Source organism: Mytilus trossulus, chromosome 2 (genome assembly GCF_036588685.1).
Source record: "Mytilus trossulus isolate FHL-02 chromosome 2, PNRI_Mtr1.1.1.hap1, whole genome shotgun sequence".
Lineage (NCBI taxonomy): Eukaryota > Metazoa > Mollusca > Bivalvia > Mytilida > Mytilidae > Mytilus > Mytilus trossulus.
Window position 1 is genome coordinate 94981308 of NC_086374.1, and position 22649 is coordinate 95003956.

Consider the following 22649-nt stretch of genomic DNA (forward strand, 5'->3'; position numbering starts at 1 on the left):
AAGAAATGTATAATCTATGCTGATAAAATACGTCATGGATGTTCACATCGATTGTTTCTACTGCGTTTAGGTTAGATATTTTGTTAGCCAGGCATTTGGAAACTGTTTTCCAACATACATACAATTATTTCCATTATAAGTATTAAAACACAAAATTAAACTAAATATTAACCCAAAACAATATAAAATAATATATAACTACCAGAATCTATAGACAGGGTTTCAGAAGCGTTAGTTTGTGATGCAGTGGTGGTAAGAGTCAAAGTTGCTGTTGTAGATTGGAGTTCCGTGCTTGCAATTTGTTCGAAAGTTGTTCTTTGCAAATCATTGGTAGTCGTGTGGTCTACTGTTGCAGAAGTTATTGCTTCAACGCTTGACGTTTGTTTTGCAGTTTGAGTAGAATATTCAGTTAATGATGATGTTACTGCTTGTATTATAGACATTTTCTCTGAGGTCGTCGTTTGAAGATCTGCTATTGTTTCTCTAGCAGGTGAAGATGTACCTTCAGAAACAGTCATTGGTTTAGATGTTAAAATAGGAATTATATAAGTGGTTGTAGTTCTTTGATGGTTATCTGTCGTGTGTTCCGTAGTAGGAGTAGTAATAACTTGAATTGTAGAAGAAGCCTCTGTCGTCGTCGTTTGACTATCACTTGTTGTGTCACTAACAGTTGTAGACAAAAATTCAGCAGTCAAATATTGTTGAGCAGTTGTAGTGGGAGTCTCAGAAGTGCTAGTGTGTTTTGCACTTATAGTTTCTTCAGCTGTCGTTGTTTGGTCACGATAAGTTGTAGTTTGTTCTTCAGTTGAAGTCGGAGGCTTAGACGTTATGGTTTCATCTGAAGTTGTTGTCGAAGCTCTAGAAGTAGTTGTCTCTTTTACACTTGTACTAACATCATTAGTTGTTGAAGAGGCCTCTATTGTTGAAGTTGGAGCTTCTTTTACTGCTTTGCTAGAAGGTGTTGGTATAGCTCCTGAAGTGGTAGTTTGTTCGGCGCTTGTAGTTTCTTCAGCCGCCGCTGTACTTTGATCGGAACTTGTTGTTTCGTCTGCTGTTGTAGTTATGACTACATTTGTAGTAACACCTTCTGATGAAGGAATAGCCTTCCTTGTTGAAGTTTTGGCTTCAGTTGTTGTTAGTTCTGCTGTTGTAGAGAGAGCTTCAGTAGTGAACGTTTGTTCTTCAGTTACAGAAGTAGCTTCAATCGGGGTTGTTTGATCAAATGTAGTTGTGACCGCCTCCGTTGTAGAAGAAGCTTTTGTTGTCGTTGTTTGAATATCACTTGTTGTGTCACTAACAGTTGAAGACAAAGAATCAGCAGTTGCATATTGTTGAGCAGTTGTAGTGGGAGTCTCAGAAGTGCTAGTGTGTTTTGCACTTACAGTTTCTTCAGCTGTCGTTGTTTGGTCACGAGAAGTTGTAGTTTGTTCTTCGGTTGAAGTAGGAGTCTTAGACGTTATGGTTTCATCTGAAGTTGTTGTCGAAGCTCTAGAAGTAGTTGTCTCTTCTACACTTGTTCTAACAGCATCAGTTGTTGAAGAGGCCTCTATTGTTGAAGTTGGAGCCTCTTTTACTGCTTTGCTAGAAGGTGTTGTAATAGCTCCTGCAGTGGTAGTTTGTTCGGCGCTTGTAGTTTCTTCAGCCGCCGCTGTACTTTGATCGGAACTTGTTGTTTCGTCTGCTGTTGTAGTTATGACTACATTTATAGTAACACCTTCTGATGAAGGAATGTTCTTCCTTGTTGAAGTTTTGGCTTCAGTTGATGTAAGTTCTGCTGTTGTAGAGAGAGCTTCAGTAGTGAACGTTTGTTCTTCAGTTACCGAAGTAGCTTCAATCGGGGTTGTTTGATCAAATGTAGTTGTGACCGCCTCCGTTGTAGAAGAAGCTTTTGTTGTCGTTGTTTGAATATCACTTGTTGTGTCACTAAAAGGTGTGGTCAAAGATTCAGCAGTCAAATATTGTTGAGCAGTTGTAGTGGGAGTCTCAGACGTGCTAGTGTGTTTTGCACTTATAGTTTCTTCAGCTGTCGTTGTTTGGTCACGAGAAGTTGTAGTTTGTTTTTCAGTTGAAGTCGGAGGCTTAGACGTTATGGTTTCATCTGAAGTTGTTGTCGAAGCTCTAGAAGTAGTTGTCTCTTCTACACTTGTTCTAACAGCATCAGTTGTTGGAGAGGCCTCTTTTGTTGAAGTTGGAGCTTCTTTTACTGCTTTGCTAGAAGGTGTTGTAATAGCTCCTGCATTGGTAGTTTGTTCGGCGCTTGTAGTTTCTTCAGCCGCCGCTGTACTTTGATCGGAACTTGTTGTTTCTTCTGCTGTTGTAGTTATGACTACATTTGTAGTAACACCTTCTGATGAAGGAATAGCCTTCCTTGTTGAAGTTTTGGCTTCAGTTGTTGTTAGTTCTGCTGTTGTAGAGCGAGCTTCAGTAGTGAACGTTTGTTCTTCAGTTACAGAAGTAGCTTCAATCGGGGTTGTTTGATCAAATGTAATTGTGACCGCCTCCGTTGTAGAAGAAACTTGTGTTGTCGTTGTTTGAATATCACTTGTTGTGTCACTTACAGTTGAAGACAAAGAATCAGCAGTTGCATATTGTTGATCAGTTGTAGAAGGAGTCTCAGACATGCTTGTGTGTTTTGCACTTATAGTTTCTTCAGCTGTCGTTGTTTGGACACGAGCAGTTGTAGTTTGTTCTTCGGTTGAAGTCGAAGGCTTAGACGTTATAGTTTCATCAGAAGTTGTTGTCGAAGCTCTAGAAGTAGTTGTCTCTTCTACACTTGTACTTACAGCATCAGTTGTTGAAGAGGCATCTATTGTTGAAGTTTGAGCTTCTTTTACTGCTTTGCTAGAAGGTGTTGTAATAGCTCCTGCAGTGGTAGTTTGTTCAACGCTTGTAGTTTCTTCATCCGCCCCTGTACATTGATCGGAACTTGTTGTTTCTTCTGCTGTTGTAGTTATGACTACATTTGTAGTAACACCTTCTGATGAAGGAATAGCCTTCCTTGTTGAAGTTTTGGCTTCAGTTGTTGTTAGTTCTGCTGTTGTAGAGCGAGCTTCAGTAGTGAACGTTTGTTCTTCAGTTACAGAAGTAGCTTCAATCGGGGTTGTTTGATCAAATGCAGTTGTGACCGCCTCCGTTGTAGAAGAAGCTTTTGTTGTCTTAGTTTGAATATCACTTGTTGTGTCACTAACAGTTGTGGTCAAAGATTCACCAGTTGAATATTGTTGAGCAGTTGTAGTGGGAGTCTCAGAAGTGCTAGTGTGTTTTGCACTTATATTTTTTTCAGCTGTCGTTGTTTGGTCACGAGAAGTTGTAGTTTGTTCTTCGGTTGAAGTCGGAGGCTTAGACGTTATGGTTTCATCTGAAGTTGTTGTCGAAGCTCTAGAAGTAGTTGTCTCTTCTACACTTGTTCTAACAGCATCAGTTGTTGAAGAGGCCTCTATTGTTGAAGTTGGAGCTTCTTTTACTGCTTTGCTAGAAGGTTTAGTAATAGCTCCTGCGGTGGTAGTTTGTTCGGCGCTTGTAGTTTCTTCAGCCGCCGCTGTACTTTGATCGGAACTTGTTGTTTCGTCTGCTGTTGTAGTAATGACTACATTTTTAGTAACACTTTCTGATGAAGGAATAGCCTTCCTTGTTGAAGTTTCGGCTTCAGTTGTTGTTAGTTCTGCTGTTGTAGAGAGAGCTTCAGTAGTGAACGTTTGTTCTTCAGTTACAGAAGTAGCTTCAATCGGGGTTGTTTGATCAAATGTAATTGTGACCGCCTCCGTTGTAGAAGAAACTTCTGTTGTCGTTGTTTGAATATCACTTGTTGTGTCACTAACAGTTGAAGACAAATAATCAGCAGTTGCATATTGTTGAGCAGTTGTAGAAGGAGTCTCAGACGTGCTTGTGTGTTTTGCACTTATAGTTTCTTCAGCTGTCGTTGTTTGGACACGAGAAGTTGTAGTTTGTTCTTCGGTTGAAGTCGAAGGCTTAGACGTTATGGTTTCATCAGAAGTTGTTGTCGAAGCTCTAGAAGTAGTTGTCTCTTCTACACTTGTTCTAACAGCATCAGTTGTTGAAGAGGCCTCTATTGTTGAAGTTTTAGCTTCTTTTACTGCTTTGCTAGAAGGTGTTGTAATAGCTCCTTCAGTGGTAGTTTGTTCAGCGCTTGTAGTTTCTTCAGCCGCCCCTGAACTTTGATCGGAACTTGTTGTTTCGTCTGCTGTTGTAGTTATGACTACATTTGTAGTAACACCTTCTGATGAAGGAATAGCCTTCCTTGTTGAAATTTTGGCTTCAGTTGTTGTTAGTTCTGCTGTTGAAGAGAGAGCTTCAGTAGTGAACGTTTGTTCTTCAGTTACAGAAGTAGCTTCAATCGGGGTTGTTTGATCAAATGTAGTTGTGACCGCCTCCGTTGTAGAAGAAGCTTTTGTTGTCTTTGTTTGAATATCACTTGTTGTGTCACTAACAGTTGTGGTCAAAGATTCACCAGTTGAATATTGTTGAGCAGTTGTAGTGGGAGTCTCAGAAGTGCTAGTGTGTTTTGCACTTATATTTTCTTCAGCTGTCGTTGTTTGGTCACGAGAAGTTGTAGTTTGTTCTTCGGTTGAAGTCGGAGGCTTAGACGTTATGGTTTCATCTGAAGTTGTTGTCGAAGCTCTAGAAGTAGTTGTCTCTTCTACACTTGTTCTAACAGCATCAGTTGTTGAAGAGGCCTCTTTTGTTGAAGTTGGAGCTTCTTTTACTGCTTCGCTAGAAGGTGTTGTAATAGCTCCTGCAGTGGTAGTTTGTTCGGCGCTTGTAGTTTCTTCAGCCGCCGCTGTACTTTGATCGGAACTTGTTGTTTCGTCTGCTGTTGTAGGTATGACTACATTTGTAGTAACACCTTCTGATGAAGGAATAGCCTTCCTTGTTGAAGTTTTGGCTTCAGTTGTTGTTAGTTCTGCTGTTGTAGAGAGAGCTTCAGTAGTGAACGTTTGTTCTTCAGTTACAGAAGTAGCTTCAATCGGGGTTGTTTGATCAAATGTAATTGTGACCGCCTCCATTGTAGAAGAAGCTTTTGTTGTCGTTGTTTGAATATCGCTTGTTGTGTCACTAACAGTTGTGGTCAAAGATTCAGCAGTTGAATATTGTTGAGCAGTTGTAGTGGGAGTCTCAGAAGTGCTAGTGTGTTTTGCACTTATAGTTTCTTCAGCTGTCGTTGTTTGGTCACGAGAAGTTGTAGTTTGTTCTTCGGTTGAAGTCGGAGGCTTAGACGTTATGGTTTCATCTGAAGTTATTGTCGAAGCTCTAGAAGTAGTTGTCTCTTCTACACTTGTTCTAACAGCATCAGTTGTTGAAGAGGCCTCTATTGTTGAAGTTGGAGCTTCTTTTACTGCTTTGCTAAAAGGTGTTGTAATAGCTCCTGCAGTGGTAGTTTGTTCGGCGCTTGTAGTTTCTTCAGCCGCCGCTGTACTTTGATCGGAACTTGTTGTTTCGTCTGCTGTTGTAGTTATGACTACATTTGTAGTAACACCTTCTGATGAAGGAATAGCCTTCCTTGCTGAAGTTTTGGCTTCAGTTGTTATTAGTTCTGCTGTTGTAGAGAGAGCTTCAGTAGTGAACGTTTGTTCTTTAGTTACAGAAGTAGCTTCAATCGGGGTTGTTTGATCAAATGTAGTTGTGACCGCCTCCGGTGTAGAAGAAGCTTTTGTTGTCGTTGTTTGAATATCACTTGTTGTGTCACTAACAGTTGAAGACAAAGATTCAGCAGTTGCATATTGTTGAGCAGTTGTAGAAGGAGTCTCAGACGTGCTTGTGTGTTTTGCACTTATAGTTTCTTCAGCTGTCGTTGTTTGGTCACGAGAAGTTGTAGTTTGTTCTTCGGTTGAAGTCGGAGGCTTAGACGTTATGGTTTCATCTGAAGTTGTTGTCGAAGCTCTAGAAGTAGTTGTCTCTTCTACACTTGTTCTAACAGCATCAGTTGTTAAAGAGGCCTCTATTGTTGAAGTTGGAGCTTCTTTTACTGCTTTGCTAGAAGGTGTTGTAATAGCTCCTGCAGTGGTAGTTTGTTCGGCGCTTGTAGTTTCTTCAGCCGCCGCTGTACTTTGATCGGAACTTGTTGTTTCGTCTGCTGTTGTAGTTATGACTACATTTGTAGTAACACCTTCTGATGAAGGAATAGCCTTCCTTGTTGAAGTTTTGGCTTCAGTTGTTATTAGTTCTGCTGTTGTAGAGAGAGCTTCAGTAGTGAACGTTTGTTCTTCAGTTACAGAAGTAGCGTCAATCGGGGTTGTTTGATCAAATGTAGTTGTGACCGCCTCCGTTGTAGAAGAAGCTTTTGTTGTCGTTGTTTGAATATCACTTATTGTGTCACTAACAGTTGAAGACAAAGATTCAGCAGTTGCATATTGTTGAGCAGTTGTAGAAGGAGTCTCAGACGTGCTAGTGTGTTTTGCACTTATAGTTTCTTCAGCTGTCGTTGTTTGGTCACGAGAAGTTGTAGTTTGTTCTTCGGTTGAAGTCGGAGGCTTAGACGTTATGGTTTCATCTGAAGTTGTTGTCGAAGCTCTAGAAGTAGTTGTTTCTTCTATACTTGTTCTAACAGCATCAGTTATTGAAGAGGCCTCTATTGTTGAAGTTGGAGCTTCTTTTACTGCTTTGCTAGAAGGTGTTGTAATAGCTCCTGCAGTGGTAGTTTTTTCGGCGCTTGTAGTTTCTTCAGCCGCCGCTGTGCTTTGATCGGAACTTGTTGTTTCGTCTGCTGTTGTAGTTATGACTACATTTGTAGTAACACCTTCTGATGAAGGAATAGCCTTCCTTGCTGAAGTTTTGGCTTCAGTTGTTATTAGTTCTGCTGTTGTAGAGAGAGCTTCAGTAGTGAACGTTTGTTCTTTAGTTACAGAAGTAGCTTCAATCGGGGTTGTTTGATCAAATGTAGTTGTGACCGCCTCCGTTGTAGAAGAAGCTTTTGTTGTCGTTGTTTGAATATCACTTGTTGTGTCACTAACAGTTGAAGACAAAGAATCAGCAGTTGCATATTGTTGAGCAGTTGTAGAAGGAGTCTCAGACGTGCTTGTGTGTTTTGCACTTATAGTTTCTTCAGCTGTCGTTGTTTGGTCACGAGAAGTTGTAGTTTGTTCTTCGGTTGAAGTCGGAGGCTTAGACGTTATGGTTTCATCTGAAGTTGTTGTCGAAGCTCTAGAAGTAGTTGTCTCTTCTACACTTGTTCTAACAGCATCAGTTGTTAAAGAGGCCTCTATTGTTGAAGTTGGAGCTTCTTTTACTGCTTTGCTAGAAGGTGTTGTAATAGCTCCTGCAGTAGTAGTTTGTTCGGCGCTTGTAGTTTCTTCAGCCGCCGCTGTACTTTGATCGGAACTTGTTGTTTCGTCTGCTGTTGTAGTTATGACTACATTTGTAGTAACACCTTCTGATGAAGGAATAGCCTTCCTTGTTGAAGTTTTGGCTTCAGTTGTTATTAGTTCTGCTGTTGTAGAGAGAGCTTCAGTAGTGAACGTTTGTTCTTCAGTTACAGAAGTAGCGTCAATCGGGGTTGTTTGATCAAATGTAGTTGTGACCGCCTCCGTTGTAGAAGAAGCTTTTGTTGTCGTTGTTTGAATATCACTTGTTGTGTCACTAACAGTTGAAGACAAAGATTCAGCAGTTGCATATTGTTGAGCAGTTGTAGAAGGAGTCTCAGACGTGCTAGTGTGTTTTGCACTTATAGTTTCTTCAGCTGTCGTTGTTTGGTCACGAGAAGTTGTAGTTTGTTCTTCGGTTGAAGTCGGAGGCTTAGACGTTATGGTTTCATCTGAAGTTGTTGTCGAAGCTCTAGAAGTAGTTGTTTCTTCTATACTTGTTCTAACAGCATCAGTTATTGAAGAGGCCTCTATTGTTGAAGTTGGAGCTTCTTTTACTGCTTTGCTAGAAGGTGTTGTAATAGCTCCTGCAGTGGTAGTTTTTTCGGCGCTTGTAGTTTCTTCAGCCGCCGCTGTGCTTTGATCGGAACTTGTTGTTTCGTCTGCTGTTGTAGTTATGACTACATTTGTAGTAACACCTTCTGATGAAGGAATAGCCTTCCTTGTTGAAGTTTTGGCTTCAGTTGTTATTAGTTCTGCTGTTGTAGAGAGAGCTTCAGTAGTGAACGTTTGTTCTTCAGTTACAGAAGTAGCTTCAATCGGGGTTGTTTGATCAAATGTAGTTGTGACCGCCTCCGTTGTAGAAGAAGCTTTTGTTGTCGTTGTTTGAATATCACTTGTTGTGTCACTAACAGTTGAAGACAAAGATTCAGCAGTTGCATATTGTTGAGCAGTTGTAGAAGGAGTCTCAGACGTGCTTGTGTGTTTTGCACTTGTAGTTTCTTCAGCTGTCGTTGTTTGGACACGAGAAGTTGTAGTTTGTTCTTCGGTTGAAGTCGGAGGCTTAGACGTTATGGTTTCATCTGAAGTTGTTGTCGAAGCTCTAGAAGTAGTTGCCTCTTCTACACTTGTTCTAACAGCATCAGTTGTTGAAGAGGCCTCTATTGTTGAAGTTGGAGCCTCTTTTACTGCTTTGCTAGAAGATGTTGTAATAGCTCCTGCAGTGGTAGTTTGTTCGGCGCTTGTAGTTTCTTCAGTCGCCGCTGTACTTTGATCAGAACTTGTTGTTTTGCCTGCTGTTGTAGTTATGACTACATTTGTAGTAACACCTTCTGATGAAGGAATAGCCTTCCTTGTTGAAGTTTTGGCTTCAGTTGTTGTTAGTTCTGCTGTTGTAGAGAGAGCTTCAGTAGTGAACGTTTGTTCTTCAGTTACAGAAGTAGCTTCAATCGGGGTTGTTTGATCAAATGTAGTTGTGACCGCCTCCGTTGTAGAAGAAGCTTTTGTTGTCGTTGTTTGAATATCACTTGTTGTGTCACTAACAGTTGAAGACAAAGATACAGCAGTTGCATATTGTTGAGCAGTTGTAGAAGGAGTCTCAGACGTGCTTGTGTGTTTTGCACTTATAGTTTCTTCAGCTGTCGTTGTTTGGTCACGAGAAGTTGTAGTTTGTTCTTCGGTTGAAGTCGGAGGCTTAGACGTTATGGTTTCATCTGAAGTTGTTGTCGAAGCTCTAGAAGTAGTTGTCTCTTCTACACTTGTTCTAACAGCATCAGTTGTTGAAGAGGACTCTATTGTTGAAGTTGGAGCTTCTTTTACTGCTTTGCTAGAAGGTGTTGTAATAGCTCCTGCAGTGGTAGTTTGTTCGGCGCTTGTAGTTTCTTCAGCCGCCGCTGTACTTTGATCGGAACTTGTTGTTTCGTCTGCTGTTGTAGTTATGACTACATTTGTAGTAACACCTTCTGATGAAGGAATAGCCTTCCTTGTTGAAGTTTTAGCTGCAGTTGTTGTTAGTTCTGCTGTTGTAGAGAGAGCTTCAGTAGTGAACGTTTGTTCTTCAGTTACAGAAGTAGCTTCAATCGGGGTTGTTTGATCAAATGTAGTTGTGACCGCCTCCGTTGTAGAAGAAGCTTTTGTTGTCGTTGTTTGAATATCACTTGTTGTGTCACTAACAGTTGAAGACAAAGATTCAGCAGTTGCATATTGTTGAGCAGTTGTAGAAGGAGTCTCAGCCGTGCTTGTGTGTTTTGCACTTATAGTTTCTTCAGCTGTCGTTGTTTGGTCACGAGAAGTTGTAGTTTCTTCTTCGGTTGAAGTCGGAGGCTTAGACGTTATGGTTTCATCTGAAGTTGTTGTCGAAGCTCTAGAAGTAGTTGTCTGTTCTACACTTGTTCTAACAGCATCAGTTGTTGAAGAGGCCTCTATTGTTGAAGTTGGAGCTTCTTTTACTGCTTTGCTAGAAGGTGTTGTAATAGCTCCTGCAGTGGTAGTTTGTTCGGCGCTTGTAGTTTCTTCAGCCGCCGCTGTACTTTGATCGGAACTTGTTGTTTCGTCTGCTGTTGTAGTTATGACTACATTTGTAGTAACACCTTCTGATGAAGGAATAGCCTTCCTTGTTGAAGTTTTGGCTTCAGTTGTTGTTAGTTCTGCTGTTGTAGAGAGAGCTTCAGTAGTGAACGTTTGTTCTTCAGTTACAGAAGTAGCTTCGATCGGGGTTGTTTGATCAAATGTAGTTGTGACCGCCTCCGTTGTAGAAGAAGCTTTTGTTGTCGTTGTTTGAATATCACTTGTTGTGTCACTAACAGTTGAAGACAAAGATTCAGCAGTTGCATATTGTTGAGCAGTTGTAGAAGGAGTCTCAGACGTGCTTGTGTGTTTTGCACTTATAGTTTCTTCAGCTGTCGTTGTTTGGTCACGAGAAGTTGTAGTTTCTTCTTCGGTTGAAGTCGGAGGCTTAGACGTTATGGTTTCATCTGAAGTTGTTGTCGAAGCTCTAGAAGTAGTTGTCTCTTCTACACTTGTTCTACCAGCATCAGTTGTTGAAGAGGCCTCTATTGTTGAAGTTGGAGCTTCTTTTACTGCTTTGCTAGAAGGTGTTGTAATAGCTCCTGCAGTGGTAGTTTGTTCGGCGCTTGTAGTTTCTTCAGCCGCCGCTGTACTTTGATCGGAACTTGTTGTTTCGTCTGCTGCTGTAGTTATGACTACATTTGTAGTAACACCTTCTGATGAAGGAATAGCCTTCCTTGTTGAAGTTTTGGCTTCAGTTGTTGTTAGTTCTGCTGTTGTAGAGAGAGCTTCAGTAGTGAACGTTTGTTCTTCAGTTACAGAAGTAGCTTCAATCGGGGTTGTTTGATCAAATGTAGTTGTGACCGCCTCCGTTGTAGAAGAAGCTTTTGTTGTCGTTGTTTGAATATCACTTGTTGTGTCACTAACAGTTGAAGACAAAGATTCAGCAGTTGCATATTGTGGAGCAGTTGTAGAAGGAGTCTCAGACGTGCTTGTGTGTTTTGCACTTATAGTTTCTTCAGCTGTCGTTGTTTGGTCACGAGAAGTTGTAGTTTGTTCTTCGGTTGAAGTCGGAGGCTTAGACGTTATGGTTTCATCTGAAGTTGTTGTCGAAGCTCTAGAAGTAGTTGTCTCTTCTACACTTGTTCTAACAGCATCAGTTGTTGAAGAGGTCTCTATTGTTGAAGTTGGAGCTTCTTTTACTGCTTTGCTAGAAGGTGTTGTAATAGCTCCTACAGTGGTAGTTTGTTCGGCGCTTGTAGTTTCTTCAGCCGCCGCTGTACTTTGATCGGGACTTGTTGTTTCGTCTGCTGTTGTAGTTATGACTACATTTGTAGTAACACCTTCTGATGAAGGAATAGCCTTCCTTGTTGAAGTTTTGGCTTCAGTTGTTGTTAGTTCTGCTGTTGTAGAGAGAGCTTCAGTAGTGAACGTTTGTTCTTCAGTTACAGAAGTAGCTTCAATCGGGGCTGTTTGATCAAATGTAGTTGTGACCGCCTCCGTTGTAAAGGCTTTTGTTGTCGTTGTTTGAAATTCACTTGTTGTGTCACTAACAGTTGAAGACAAAGATTCAGCAGTTGCATATTGTGGAGCAGTTGTAGAAGGAGTCTCAGACGTGCTTGTGTGTTTTGCACTTATAGTTTCTTCAGCTGTCGTTGTTTGGTCACGAGAAGTTGTAGTTTGTTCTTCGGTTGAAGTCGGAGGCTTAGACGTTATGGTTTCATCTGAAGTTGTTGTCGAGGCTCTAGAAGTAGTTGTCTCTTCTACACTTGTTCTAACAGCATCAGTTGTTGAAGAGGCCTCTATTGTTGAAGTTGGAGCTTCTTTTACTGCTTTGCTAGAAGGTGTTGTAATAGCTCCTACAGTGGTAGTTTGTTCGGCGCTTGTAGTTTCTTCAGCCGCCGCTGTACTTTGATCGGAACTTGTTGTTTCGTCTGCTGTTGTAGTTATGACTACATTTGTAGTAACACCTTCTGATGAAGGAATAGCCTTCCTTGTTGTAGTTTTGGCTTCAGTTGTTGTTAGTTCTGCTGTTGTAGAGAGAGCTTCAGTAGTGAACGTTTGTTCTTCAGTTACAGAAGTAGCTTCAATCGGGGTTGTTTGATCAAATGTAGTTGTGACCGCCTCCGTTTTAGAAGAAGCTTTTGTTGTCGTTGTTTGAATATCACTTGTTGTGTCACTAACAGTTGAAGACAAAAATTCAGCAGTTGCATATTGTGGAGCAGTTGTAGAAGGAGTCTCAGACGTGCTTGTGTGTTTTGCACTTATAGTTTCTTCAGCTGTTGTTGTTTGGTCACGAGAAGTTGTAGTTTGTTCTTCGGTTGAAGTCGGAGGCTTAGACGTTATGGTTTCATCTGAAGTTGTTGTCGAAGCTCTAGAAGTAGTTGTCTCTTCTACACTTGTTCTACCAGCATCAGTTGTTGAAGAGGCCTCTATTGTTGAAGTTGGAGCTTCTTTTACTGCTTTGCTAGAAGGTGTTGTAATAGCTCCTACAGTGGTAGTTTGTTCGGCGCTTGTAGTTTCTTCAGCCGCCGCTGTACTTTGATCGGAACTTGTTGTTTCGTCTGCTGTTGTAGTTATGACTACATTTGTAGTAACACCTTCTGATGAAGGAATAGCCTTCCTTGTTGAAGTTTTGGCTTCAGTTGTTGTTAGTTCTGCTGTTGTAGAGAGAGCTTCAGTAGTGAACGTTTGTTCTTCAGTTACAGAAGTAGCTTCAATCGGGGTTGTTTGATCAAATGTAGTTGTGACCGCCTCCGTTGTAAAGGCTTTTGTTGTCGTTGTTTGAAATTCACTTGTTGTGTCACTAACAGTTGAAGACAAAGATTCAGCAGTTGCATATTGTTGAGCAGTTGTAGAAGGAGTCTCAGACGTGCTTGTGTGTTTTGCACTTATAGTTTCTTCAGCTGTCGTTGTTTGGTCACGAGAAGTTGTAGTTTGTTCTTCGGTTGAAGTCGGAGGCTTAGACGTTATGGTTTCATCTGAAGTTGTTGTTGAAGCTCTAGAAGTAGTTGTCTCTTCTACACTTCTTCTAACAGCATCAGTTGTTGAAGAGGCCTCTATTGTTGAAGTTGGAGCTTCTTTTACTGCTTTGCTAGAAGGTGTTGTAATAGCTCCTGCAGTGGTAGTTTGTTCGGCGCTTGTAGTTTCTTCAGCCGCCGCTGTACTTTGATCGGAACTTGTTGTTTCGTCTGCTGTTGTAGTTATGACTACATTTGTAGTAACACCTTCTAATGAAGGAATAGCCTTCCTTGTTGTAGTTTTGGCTTCAGTTGTTGTTAGTTCTGCTGTTGTAGAGAGAGCTTCAGTAGTGAACGTTTGTTCTTCAGTTACAGAAGTAGCTTCAATCGGGGTTGTTTGATCAAATGTAGTTGTGACCGCCTCCGTTTTAGAAGAAGCTTTTGTTGTCGTTGTTTGAATATCACTTGTTGTGTCACTAACAGTTGAAGACAAAAATTCAGCAGTTGCATATTGTGGAGCAGTTGTAGAAGGAGTCTCAGACGTGCTTGTGTGTTTTGCACTTATAGTTTCTTCAGCTGTTGTTGTTTGGTCACGAGAAGTTGTAGTTTGTTCTTCGGTTGAAGTCGGAGGCTTAGACGTTATGGTTTCATCTGAAGTTGTTGTCGAAGCTCTAGAAGTAGTTGTCTCTTCTACACTTGTTCTACCAGCATCAGTTGTTGAAGAGGCCTCTATTGTTGAAGTTGGAGCTTCTTTTACTGCTTTGCTAGAAGGTGTTGTAATAGCTCCTGCAGTGGTAGTTTGTTCGGCGCCTGTAGTTTCTTCAGCCGCCGCTGTTCTTTGATCGGAACTTGTTGTTTCGTCTGCTGCTGTAGTTATGACTACATTTGTAGTAACACCTTCTGATGAAGGAATAGCCTTCCTTGTTGAAGTTTTGGCTTCAGTTGTTGTTAGTTCTGCTGTTGTAGAGAGAGCTTCAGTAGTGAACGTTTGTTCTTCAGTTACAGAAGTAGCTTCAATCGGGGTTGTTTGATCAAATGTAGTTGTGACCGCCTCCGTTGTAGAAGAAGCTTTTGTTGTCGTTGTTTGAATATCACTTGTTGTGTCACTAACAGTTGAAGACAAAGATTCAGCAGTTGCATATTGTGGAGCAGTTGTAGAAGGAGTCTCAGACGTGCTTGTGTGTTTTGCACTTATAGTTTCTTCAGCTGTCGTTGTTTGGTCACGAGAAGTTGTAATTTGTTCTTCGGTTGAAGTCGGAGGCTTAGACGTTATGGTTTCATCTGAAGTTGTTGTCGAAGCTCTAGAAGTAGTTGTCTCTTCTACACTTGTTCTAACAGCATCAGTTGTTGAAGAGGTCTCTATTGTTGAAGTTGGAGCTTCTTTTACTGCTTTGCTAGAAGGTGTTGTAATAGCTCCTACAGTGGTAGTTTGTTCGGCGCTTGTAGTTTCTTCAGCCGCCGCTGTACTTTGATCGGAACTTGTTGTTTCGTCTGCTGTTGTAGTTATGACTACATTTGTAGTAACACCTTCTGATGAAGGAATAGCCTTCCTTGTTGAAGTTTTGGCTTCAGTTGTTGTTAGTTCTGCTGTTTTAGAGAGAGCTTCAGTAGTGAACGTTTGTTCTTCAGTTACAGAAGTAGTTTCAATCGGGGTTGTTTGATCAAATGTAGTTGTGACCGCCTCCGTTGTAAAGGCTTTTGTTGTCGTTGTTTGAAATTCACTTGTTGTGTCACTAACAGTTGAAGACAAAGATTCAGCAGTTGCATATTGTGGAGCAGTTGTAGAAGGAGTCTCAGACGTGCTTGTGTGTTTTGCACTTATAGTTTCTTCAGCTGTCGTTGTTTGGTCACGAGAAGTTGTAGTTTGTTCTTCGGTTGAAGTCGGAGGCTTAGACGTTATGGTTTCATCTGAAGTTGTTGTCGAGGCTCTAGAAGTAGTTGTCTCTTCTACACTTGTTCTAACAGCATCAGTTGTTGAAGAGGCCTCTATTGTTGAAGTTGGAGCTTCTTTTACTGCTTTGCTAGAAGGTGTTGTAATAGCTCCTACAGTGGTAGTTTGTTCGGCGCTTGTAGTTTCTTCAGCCGCCGCTGTACTTTGATCGGAACTTGTTGTTTCGTCTGCTGTTGTAGTTATGACTACATTTGTAGTAACACCTTCTGATGAAGGAATAGCCTTCCTTGTTGAAGTTTTGGCTTCAGTTGTTGTTAGTTCTGCTGTTGTAGAGAGAGCTTCAGTAGTGAACGTTTGTTCTTCAGTTACAGAAGTAGCTTCAATCGGGGTTGTTTGATCAAATGTAGTTGTGACCGCCTCCGTTGTAAAGGCTTTTGTTGTCGTTGTTTGAAATTCACTTGTTGTGTCACTAACAGTTGAAGACAAAGATTCAGCAGTTGCATATTGTTGAGCAGTTGTAGAAGGAGTCTCAGACGTGCTTGTGTGTTTTGCACTTATAGTTTCTTCAGCTGTCGTTGTTTGGTCACGAGAAGTTGTAGTTTGTTCTTCGGTTGAAGTCGGAGGCTTAGACGTTATGGTTTCATCTGAAGTTGTTGTTGAAGCTCTAGAAGTAGTTGTCTCTTCTACACTTGTTCTAACAGCATCAGTTGTTGAAGAGGCCTCTATTGTTGAAGTTGGAGCTTCTTTTACTGCTTTGCTAGAAGGTGTTGTAATAGCTCCTGCAGTGGTAGTTTGTTCGGCGCTTGTAGTTTCTTCAGCCGCCGCTGTACTTTGATCGGAACTTGTTGTTTCGTCTGCTGTTGTAGTTATGACTACATTTGTAGTAACACCTTCTGATGAAGGAATAGCCTTCCTTGTTGTAGTTTTGGCTTCAGTTGTTGTTAGTTCTGCTGTTGTAGAGAGAGCTTCAGTAGTGAACGTTTGTTCTTCAGTTACAGAAGTAGCTTCAATCGGGGTTGTTTGATCAAATGTAGTTGTGACCGCCTCCGTTTTAGAAGAAGCTTTTGTTGTCGTTGTTTGAATATCACTTGTTGTGTCACTAACAGTTGAAGACAAAAATTCAGCAGTTGCATATTGTGGAGCAGTTGTAGAAGGAGTCTCAGACGTGCTTGTGTGTTTTGCACTTATAGTTTCTTCAGCTGTTGTTGTTTGGTCACGAGAAGTTGTAGTTTGTTCTTCGGTTGAAGTCGGAGGCTTAGACGTTATGGTTTCATCTGAAGTTGTTGTCGAAGCTCTAGAAGTAGTTGTCTCTTCTACACTTGTTCTACCAGCATCAGTTGTTGAAGAGGCCTCTATTGTTGAAGTTGGAGCTTCTTTTACTGCTTTGCTAGAAGGTGTTGTAATAGCTCCTGCAGTGGTAGTTTGTTCGGCGCCTGTAGTTTCTTCAGCCGCCGCTGTTCTTTGATCGGAACTTGTTGTTTCGTCTGCTGTTGTAGTTATGACTACATTTGTAGTAACACCTTCTGATGAAGGAATAGCCTTCCTTGTTGAAGTTTTGGCTTCAGTTGTTGTTAGTTCTGCTGTTGTATAGAGAGCTTCAGTAGTGAACGTTTGTTCTTCAGTTACAGAAGTAGCTTCAATCGGGGTTGTTTGATCAAATGTAGTTGTGACCGCCTCCGTTGTAGAAGAAGCTTTTGTTGTCGTTGTTTGAATATCACTTGTTGTGTCACTAACAGTTGAAGACAAAGATTCAGCAGTTGCATATTGTTGAGCAGTTGTAGAAGGAGTCTCAGACGTGCTTGTGAGTTTTGCACTTATAGTTTCTTCAGCTGTCGTTGTTTGGTCACGAGAAGTTGTAGTTTGTTCTTCGGTTGAAGTCGGAGGCTTAGACGTTATGGTTTCATCTGAAGTTGTTGTCGAAGCTCTAGAAGTAGTTGTCTCTTCTACACTTGTTCTAACAGCATCAGTTGTTGAAGAGGACTCTATTGTTGAAGTTGGAGCTTCTTTTACTGCTTTGCTAGAAGGTGTTGTAATAGCTCCTGCAGTGGTAGTTTGTTCGGCGCTTGTAGTTTCTTCAGCCGCCGCTGTACTTTGATCGGAACTTGTTGTTTCGTCTGCTGTTGTAGTTATGACTACATTTGTAGTAACACCTTCTGATGAAGGAATAGCCTTCCTTGTTGAAGTTTTGGCTTCAGTTGTTGTTAGTTCTGCTGTTGTAGAGAGAGCTTCAGTAGTGAACGTTTGTTCTTCAGTTACAGAAGTAGCTTCAATCGGGGTTGTTTGATCAAATGTAGTTGTGACCGCCTCCGTTGTAGAAGAAGCTTTTGTTGTCGTTGTTTGAATATCACTTGTTGTGTCACTAACAGTTGAAGACAAAGAGTCAGCAGTTGCATATTGTGGAGCAGTTGTAGAAGGAGTCTCAGACGTGCTTGTGTGTTTTGCACTTATAGTTTCTTCAGCTGTTGTTGTTTGGTCACGAGAAGTTGTAGTTTGTTCTTCGGTTGAAGTCGGAGGCTTAGACGTTATGGTTTCATCTGAAGTTGTTGTCGAAGCTCTAGAAGTAGTTGTCTTTTCTACACTTGTTCTACCAGCATCAGTTGTTGAAGAGGCCTCTATTGTTGAAGTTGGAGCTTCTTTTACTGCTTTGCTAGAAGGTGTTGTAATAGCTCCTGCAGTGGTAGTTTGTTCGGCGCTTGTAGTTTCTTCAGCCGCCGCTGTACTTTGATCGGAACTTGTTGTTTCGTCTGCTGTTGTAGTTATGACTACATTTGTAGTAACACCTTCTGATGAAGGAATAGCCTTCCTTGTTGAAGTTTTGGCTTCAGTTGTTGTTAGTTCTGCTGTTGTAGAGAGAGCTTCAGTAGTGAACGTTTGTTCTTCAGTTACAGAAGTAGCTTCAATCGGTGTTGTTTGATCAAATGTAGTTGTGACCGCCTCCGTTGTAGAAGAAGCTTTTGTTGTCGTTGTTTGAATATCACTTGTTGTGTCACTAACAGTTGAAGACAAAGATTCAGCAGTTGCATATTGTGGAGCAGTTGTAGAAGGAGTCTCAGACGTGCTTGTGTGTTTTGCACTTATAGTTTCTTCAGCTGTCGTTGTTTGGTCACGAGAAGTTGTAGTTTGTTCTTCGGTTGAAGTCGGAGGCTTAGACGTTATGGTTTCATCTGAAGTTGTTGTCGAAGCTCTAGAAGTAGTTGTCTCTTCTACACTTGTTCTAACAGCATCAGTTGTTGAAGAGGCCTCTATTGTTGAAGTTGGAGCTTCTTTTACTGCTTTGCTAGAAGATGTTGTAATAGCTCCTACAGTGGTAGTTTGTTCGGCGCTTGTAGTTTCTTCAGCCGCCGCTGTTCTTTGATCGGAACTTGTTGTTTCGTCTGCTGTTGTAGTTATGACTACATTTGTAGTAACACCTTCTGATGAAGGAATAGCCTTCCTTGTTGAAGTTTTGGCTTCAGTTGTTGTTAGTTCTGCTGTTGTAGAGAGAGCTTCAGTAGTGAAAGTTTGTTCTTCAGTTACAGAAGTAGCTTCAATCGGGGTTGTTTGATCAAATGTAGTTGTGACCGCCTCCGTTGTAAAGGCTTTTGTTGTCGTTGTTTGAATATCATTTGTTGTGTCACTAACAGTTGAAGACAAAGATTCAGCAGTTGCATATTGTTGAGCAGTTGTAGAAGGAGTCTCAGACGTGCTTGTGTGTTTTGCACTTATAGTTTCTTCAGCTGTCGTTGTTTGGTCACGAGAAGTTGTAGTTTGTTCTTCGGTTGAAGTCGGAGGCTTAGACGTTATGGTTTCATCTGAAGTTGTTGTCGAAGCTCTAGAAGTAGTTGTCTCTTCTACACTTGTTCTAACAGCATCAGTTGTTGAAGAGGCCTCTATTGTTGAAGTTGGAGCTTCTTTTACTGCTTTGCTAGAAGGTGTTGTAATAGCTCCTGCAGTGGTAGTTTGTTCGGCGCTTGTAGTTTCTTCAGCCGCCGCTGTACTTTGATCGGAACTTGTTGTTTCGTCTGCTGTTGTAGTTATGACTACATTTGTAGTAACACCTTCTGATGAAGGAATAGCCTTCCTTGTTGAAGTTTTGGCTTCAGTTGTTGTTACTTCTGCTGTTGTATAGAGAGCTTCAGTAGTGAACGTTTGTTCTTCAGTTACAGAAGTAGCTTCAATCGGGGTTGTTTGATCAAATGTAGTTGTGACCGCCTCCGTTGTAGAAGAAGCTTTTGTTGTCGTTGTTTGAATATCACTTGTTGTGTCACTAACAGTTGAAGACAAAGATTCAGCAGTTGCATATTGTGGAGCAGTTGTAGAAGGAGTCTCAGACGTGCTTGTGTGTTTTGCACTTATAGTTTCTTCAGCTGTTGTTGTTTGGTCACGAGAAGTTGTAGTTTGTTCTTCGGTTGAAGTCGGAGGCTTAGACGTTATGGTTTCATCTGAAGTTGTTGTCGAAGCTCTAGAAGTAGTTGTCTCTTCTACACTTGTTCTACCAGTATCAGTTGTTGAAGAGGCCTCTATTGTTGAAGTTGGAGCTTCTTTTACTGCTTTGCTAGAAGGTGTTGTAATAGCTCCTGCAGTGGTAGTTTGTTCGGCGCTTGTAGTTTCTTCAGCCGCCGCTGTACTTTGATCGGAACTTGTTGTTTCGTCTGCTGTTGTAGTTATGACTACATTTGTAGTAACACCTTCTGATGAAGGAATAGCCTTCCTTGTTGAAGTTTTGGCTTCAGTTGTTGTTAGTTCTGCTGTTGTAGAGAGAGCTTCAGTAGTGAACGTTTGTTTTTCAGTTACAGAAGTAGCTTCAATCGGGGTTGTTTGATCAAATGTAGTTGTGACCGCCTCCGTTGTAAAGGCTTTTGTTGTCGTTGTTTGAATATCACTTGTGTCACTAACAGTTGAAGACAAAGAATCAGCAGTTGCATATTGTTGAGCAGTTGTAGAAGGAGTCTCAGACGTGCTTGTGTGTTTTGCACTTATAGTTTCTTCAGCTGTCGTTGTTTGGTCACGATAAGTTGTAGTTTGTTCTTCGGTTGAAGTCGGAGGCTTAGACGTTATGGTTTCATCTGAAGTTGTTGTCGAAGCTCTAGAAGTAGTTGTCTCTTCTACACTTGTTCTAACAGCATCAGTTGCTGAAGAGGACTCTATTGTTGAAGTTGGAGCTTCTTTTACTGCTTTGCTAGAAGGTGTTGTAATAGCTCCTGCAGTGGTAGTTTGTTCGGCGCTTGTAGTTTCTTCAGCCGCCGCTGTACTTTGATCGGAACTTGTTGTTTCGTCTGCTGTTGTAGTTATGACTACATTTGTAGTAACACCTTCTGATGAAGGAATAGCCTTCCTTGTTGAAGTTTTGGCTTCAGTTGTTGTTAGTTCTGCTGTTGTAGAGAGAGCTTCAGTAGTGAACGTTTGTTCTTCAGTTACAGAAGTAGCTTCAATCGGGGTTGTTTGATCAAATGTAGTTGTGACCGCCTCCGTTGTAGAAGAAGCTTTTGTTGTCGTTGTTTGAATATCACTTGTTGTGTCACTAACAGTTGAAGACAAAGATTCAGCAGTTGCATATTGTTGAGCAGTTGTAGAAGGAGTCTCAGACGTGCTTGTGTGTTTTGCACTTATAGTTTCTTCAGCTGTCGTTGTTTGGTCACGAGAAGTTGTAGTTTGTTCTTCGGTTGAAATCGGAGGCTCAGACGTTATGCTAGCATCTGAAGTTGTTGTCGAAGCGTCAGTACTAGTGGTGTCTTTTACACTTGTAGTAACAGCTTCTGTTGTTGTAGAGACCTCTATTGTTGAAGTTGGAGCTTCTTTTGCTGTTTTGTTAGAAGGTGTTAAATGAGCTCCTGAAGTGGTAGTTTGATCGGTGCTTGTAGTTTCTTCAGCCGCCGCTATATTTAGTTCGGAACTTCTGGTTTCTTCTGCTGTTGTAGTCATGACTATATTTTTAGTCACACCTTCTAATGAAGTAGTGGCTTTCATTGTTGAAGTTTGGTCTTTAGTTAGTTCTGTAGTTGTAGAGATCTCCTCAGTAGTGGAAGTTTGTTCTTCAGTTACAGAAGAAGCCTCAATTGAAGTTGATTGATCAGATGTGGTTGTGATCGCTTTCATTATAGAAGAGGTAGTAGAGAACGATTCAAAAGTGGTATAGTGTACAGCAGTTGAAGTAGAAGTTACAGTTGTTGAAGTTTGTTGTTCAGTCTCAGTATCATCAGCTGTTGTTGTCTGAATTAAAGTATTCGTTCCTCGTTCTGTCGTTGTAGATGGTAGATCAGACGTTATGCTTTTATCGGAAGTCGTTGTTGAAACTACAGTAGTAGACGTTCCCTCTATACTTGTAGCTACACCTTCTGTTGGAGTAGCGACCGCCATTGTGAAAGTTTGGGCTTTGGTTGTTGTATCAGCTTCTGTTGAGTTAGTGGCCTCTAAAGTAAATTTAGAAAGCAAGCAGAGTAGTTTAGTTAAAGATCAAAAAGAAATATTGCTAGTAAAATATTTTAATTAATTGTGAGATTAAAGACTACTGTTAATTCAAAAATTATTACAATGGTTGTGTTATTGCGCAAAATTGCGACAGGGTTAAAATCGCAATAATTTCAACTCAGATTTTGGAATTTTATTGATGGATTTAATAGGATTTTTCTTAATATCGCAAAAAGTAAAATCGCATTTTTGTCTAATATGACAAAATCGCACAGGCACTTGTCTCAAATTTTTTTTCCTATATACCTTAATATAACACAAGGTACTTAACTAAAATTTTTAATAATGACACCCAGTCCCAAATTCCCGTTATTTTTTTTATTTCTCGGTTGTCAAACCTACTTAAACTTAATATGCCGTAAATCTAAATTGATTTATCTACACAATGGTATATGACACTATAATTGTTGTCGGGGTCATGAGTAGCAGGCCTCAGAAGTCGGTCAACGGGATGTTTTTTGCATTCGTCTCAATTTTTGGCAATTGTGTAGATAAATCAATTTAGATTTACGGCATATTAAGTTTAAGAAGTTTGGCAACCGAGAAATAAAAAATAACGGGAATTTGGGACTAGGTGTCATTATTCAAAAATTTAGTTAAGTACCTTGTGTTATATTAAGGTATATAGGATTTTTTTTTGAGACAAGTGCCTGTTCAAAATCGCAATGATAAATGCACGCAGTAATTTTTGAATTTACAGTGTTTCAATTGAGTAAAAAATAAGGGTTTTGGCTGAAAAAGTCTGTTTAGATTTGACCTTTTAAATTTGAAGTCTCTAATTGGTAAACCGCAAGTTTGTAAATATCAACCCAATCTGTTTATTGTATTTCGTATTTTTTGTGTATTGAAAGCTGTAGTCACTGACACCAGGGTATGTAGTGTTAAGTGTTGGAATAAGTGATTAGACAGTGCATGATGTTATTTTAACACAGTAGCAAAACAAAAATGTTATTTTAAAGCAAATTAGTAAAATATGCATCAGTAATTAGGCTATTCAGTCTTTCTAAGCTATGAGAGTTAAATCTGCACCATGGAATTAAGTTAAATGATTAGGTGCTCCTCGCGTTATGACTTACTGATACTAACGTACAGGAAGGATATCTATTAAAAAAAAATCTAGAAAAACATCTACTATGCAACTATGTTATTCATGCAACTATGTCAAATAAAAAAACAATTGTAACTATGCCATTTACCGTTACTACGTCATTCAATACACACAGAATTATGTCATTCATAATTACCCTGCAACCATGTATCATTAATAATGCACATGCAACACCAATTAGTAGTTTGTGCGTGTGCATATACTTATATTTTTTTCACATAAAGTCGCTAAGGAAATTCTTATACAAAACAATCATTTTAATCTCTTTTCATGACACAGAAATATTTGTCTGACGTTATTAGTACTGTAGATTTAGAAATCTTTTTGATGATGCAAAGACGGAATAGGGGTCAGCTTGTATACTTCCAAACTACTGACCTTCTGCTGTAGTTTTTTCTATGGTCGGGTTGTTGTCTCTTTGA

General features: G+C 40.5%; 2 protein-coding genes across 2 annotated transcripts in view; both read right to left on the minus strand.

Annotated features, from left to right (window-relative positions):
- Positions 1–22649, minus strand: part of LOC134706117 (mucin-2-like) — an 89760-nt gene that overhangs the window by 61276 nt on the left and 5835 nt on the right. The gene's annotated exons all lie outside the window — the stretch shown is intronic.
- Positions 15–21008, minus strand: LOC134708633 (mucin-3B-like). Its single transcript, XM_063569280.1, has 2 exons — positions 203–21008; positions 15–19 (listed from the first exon to the last, which is right to left on the minus strand). The coding sequence occupies exons 1-2, from the start codon at positions 21006–21008 to the stop codon at positions 15–17; spliced, it is 20811 nt and encodes a 6936-aa protein (XP_063425350.1).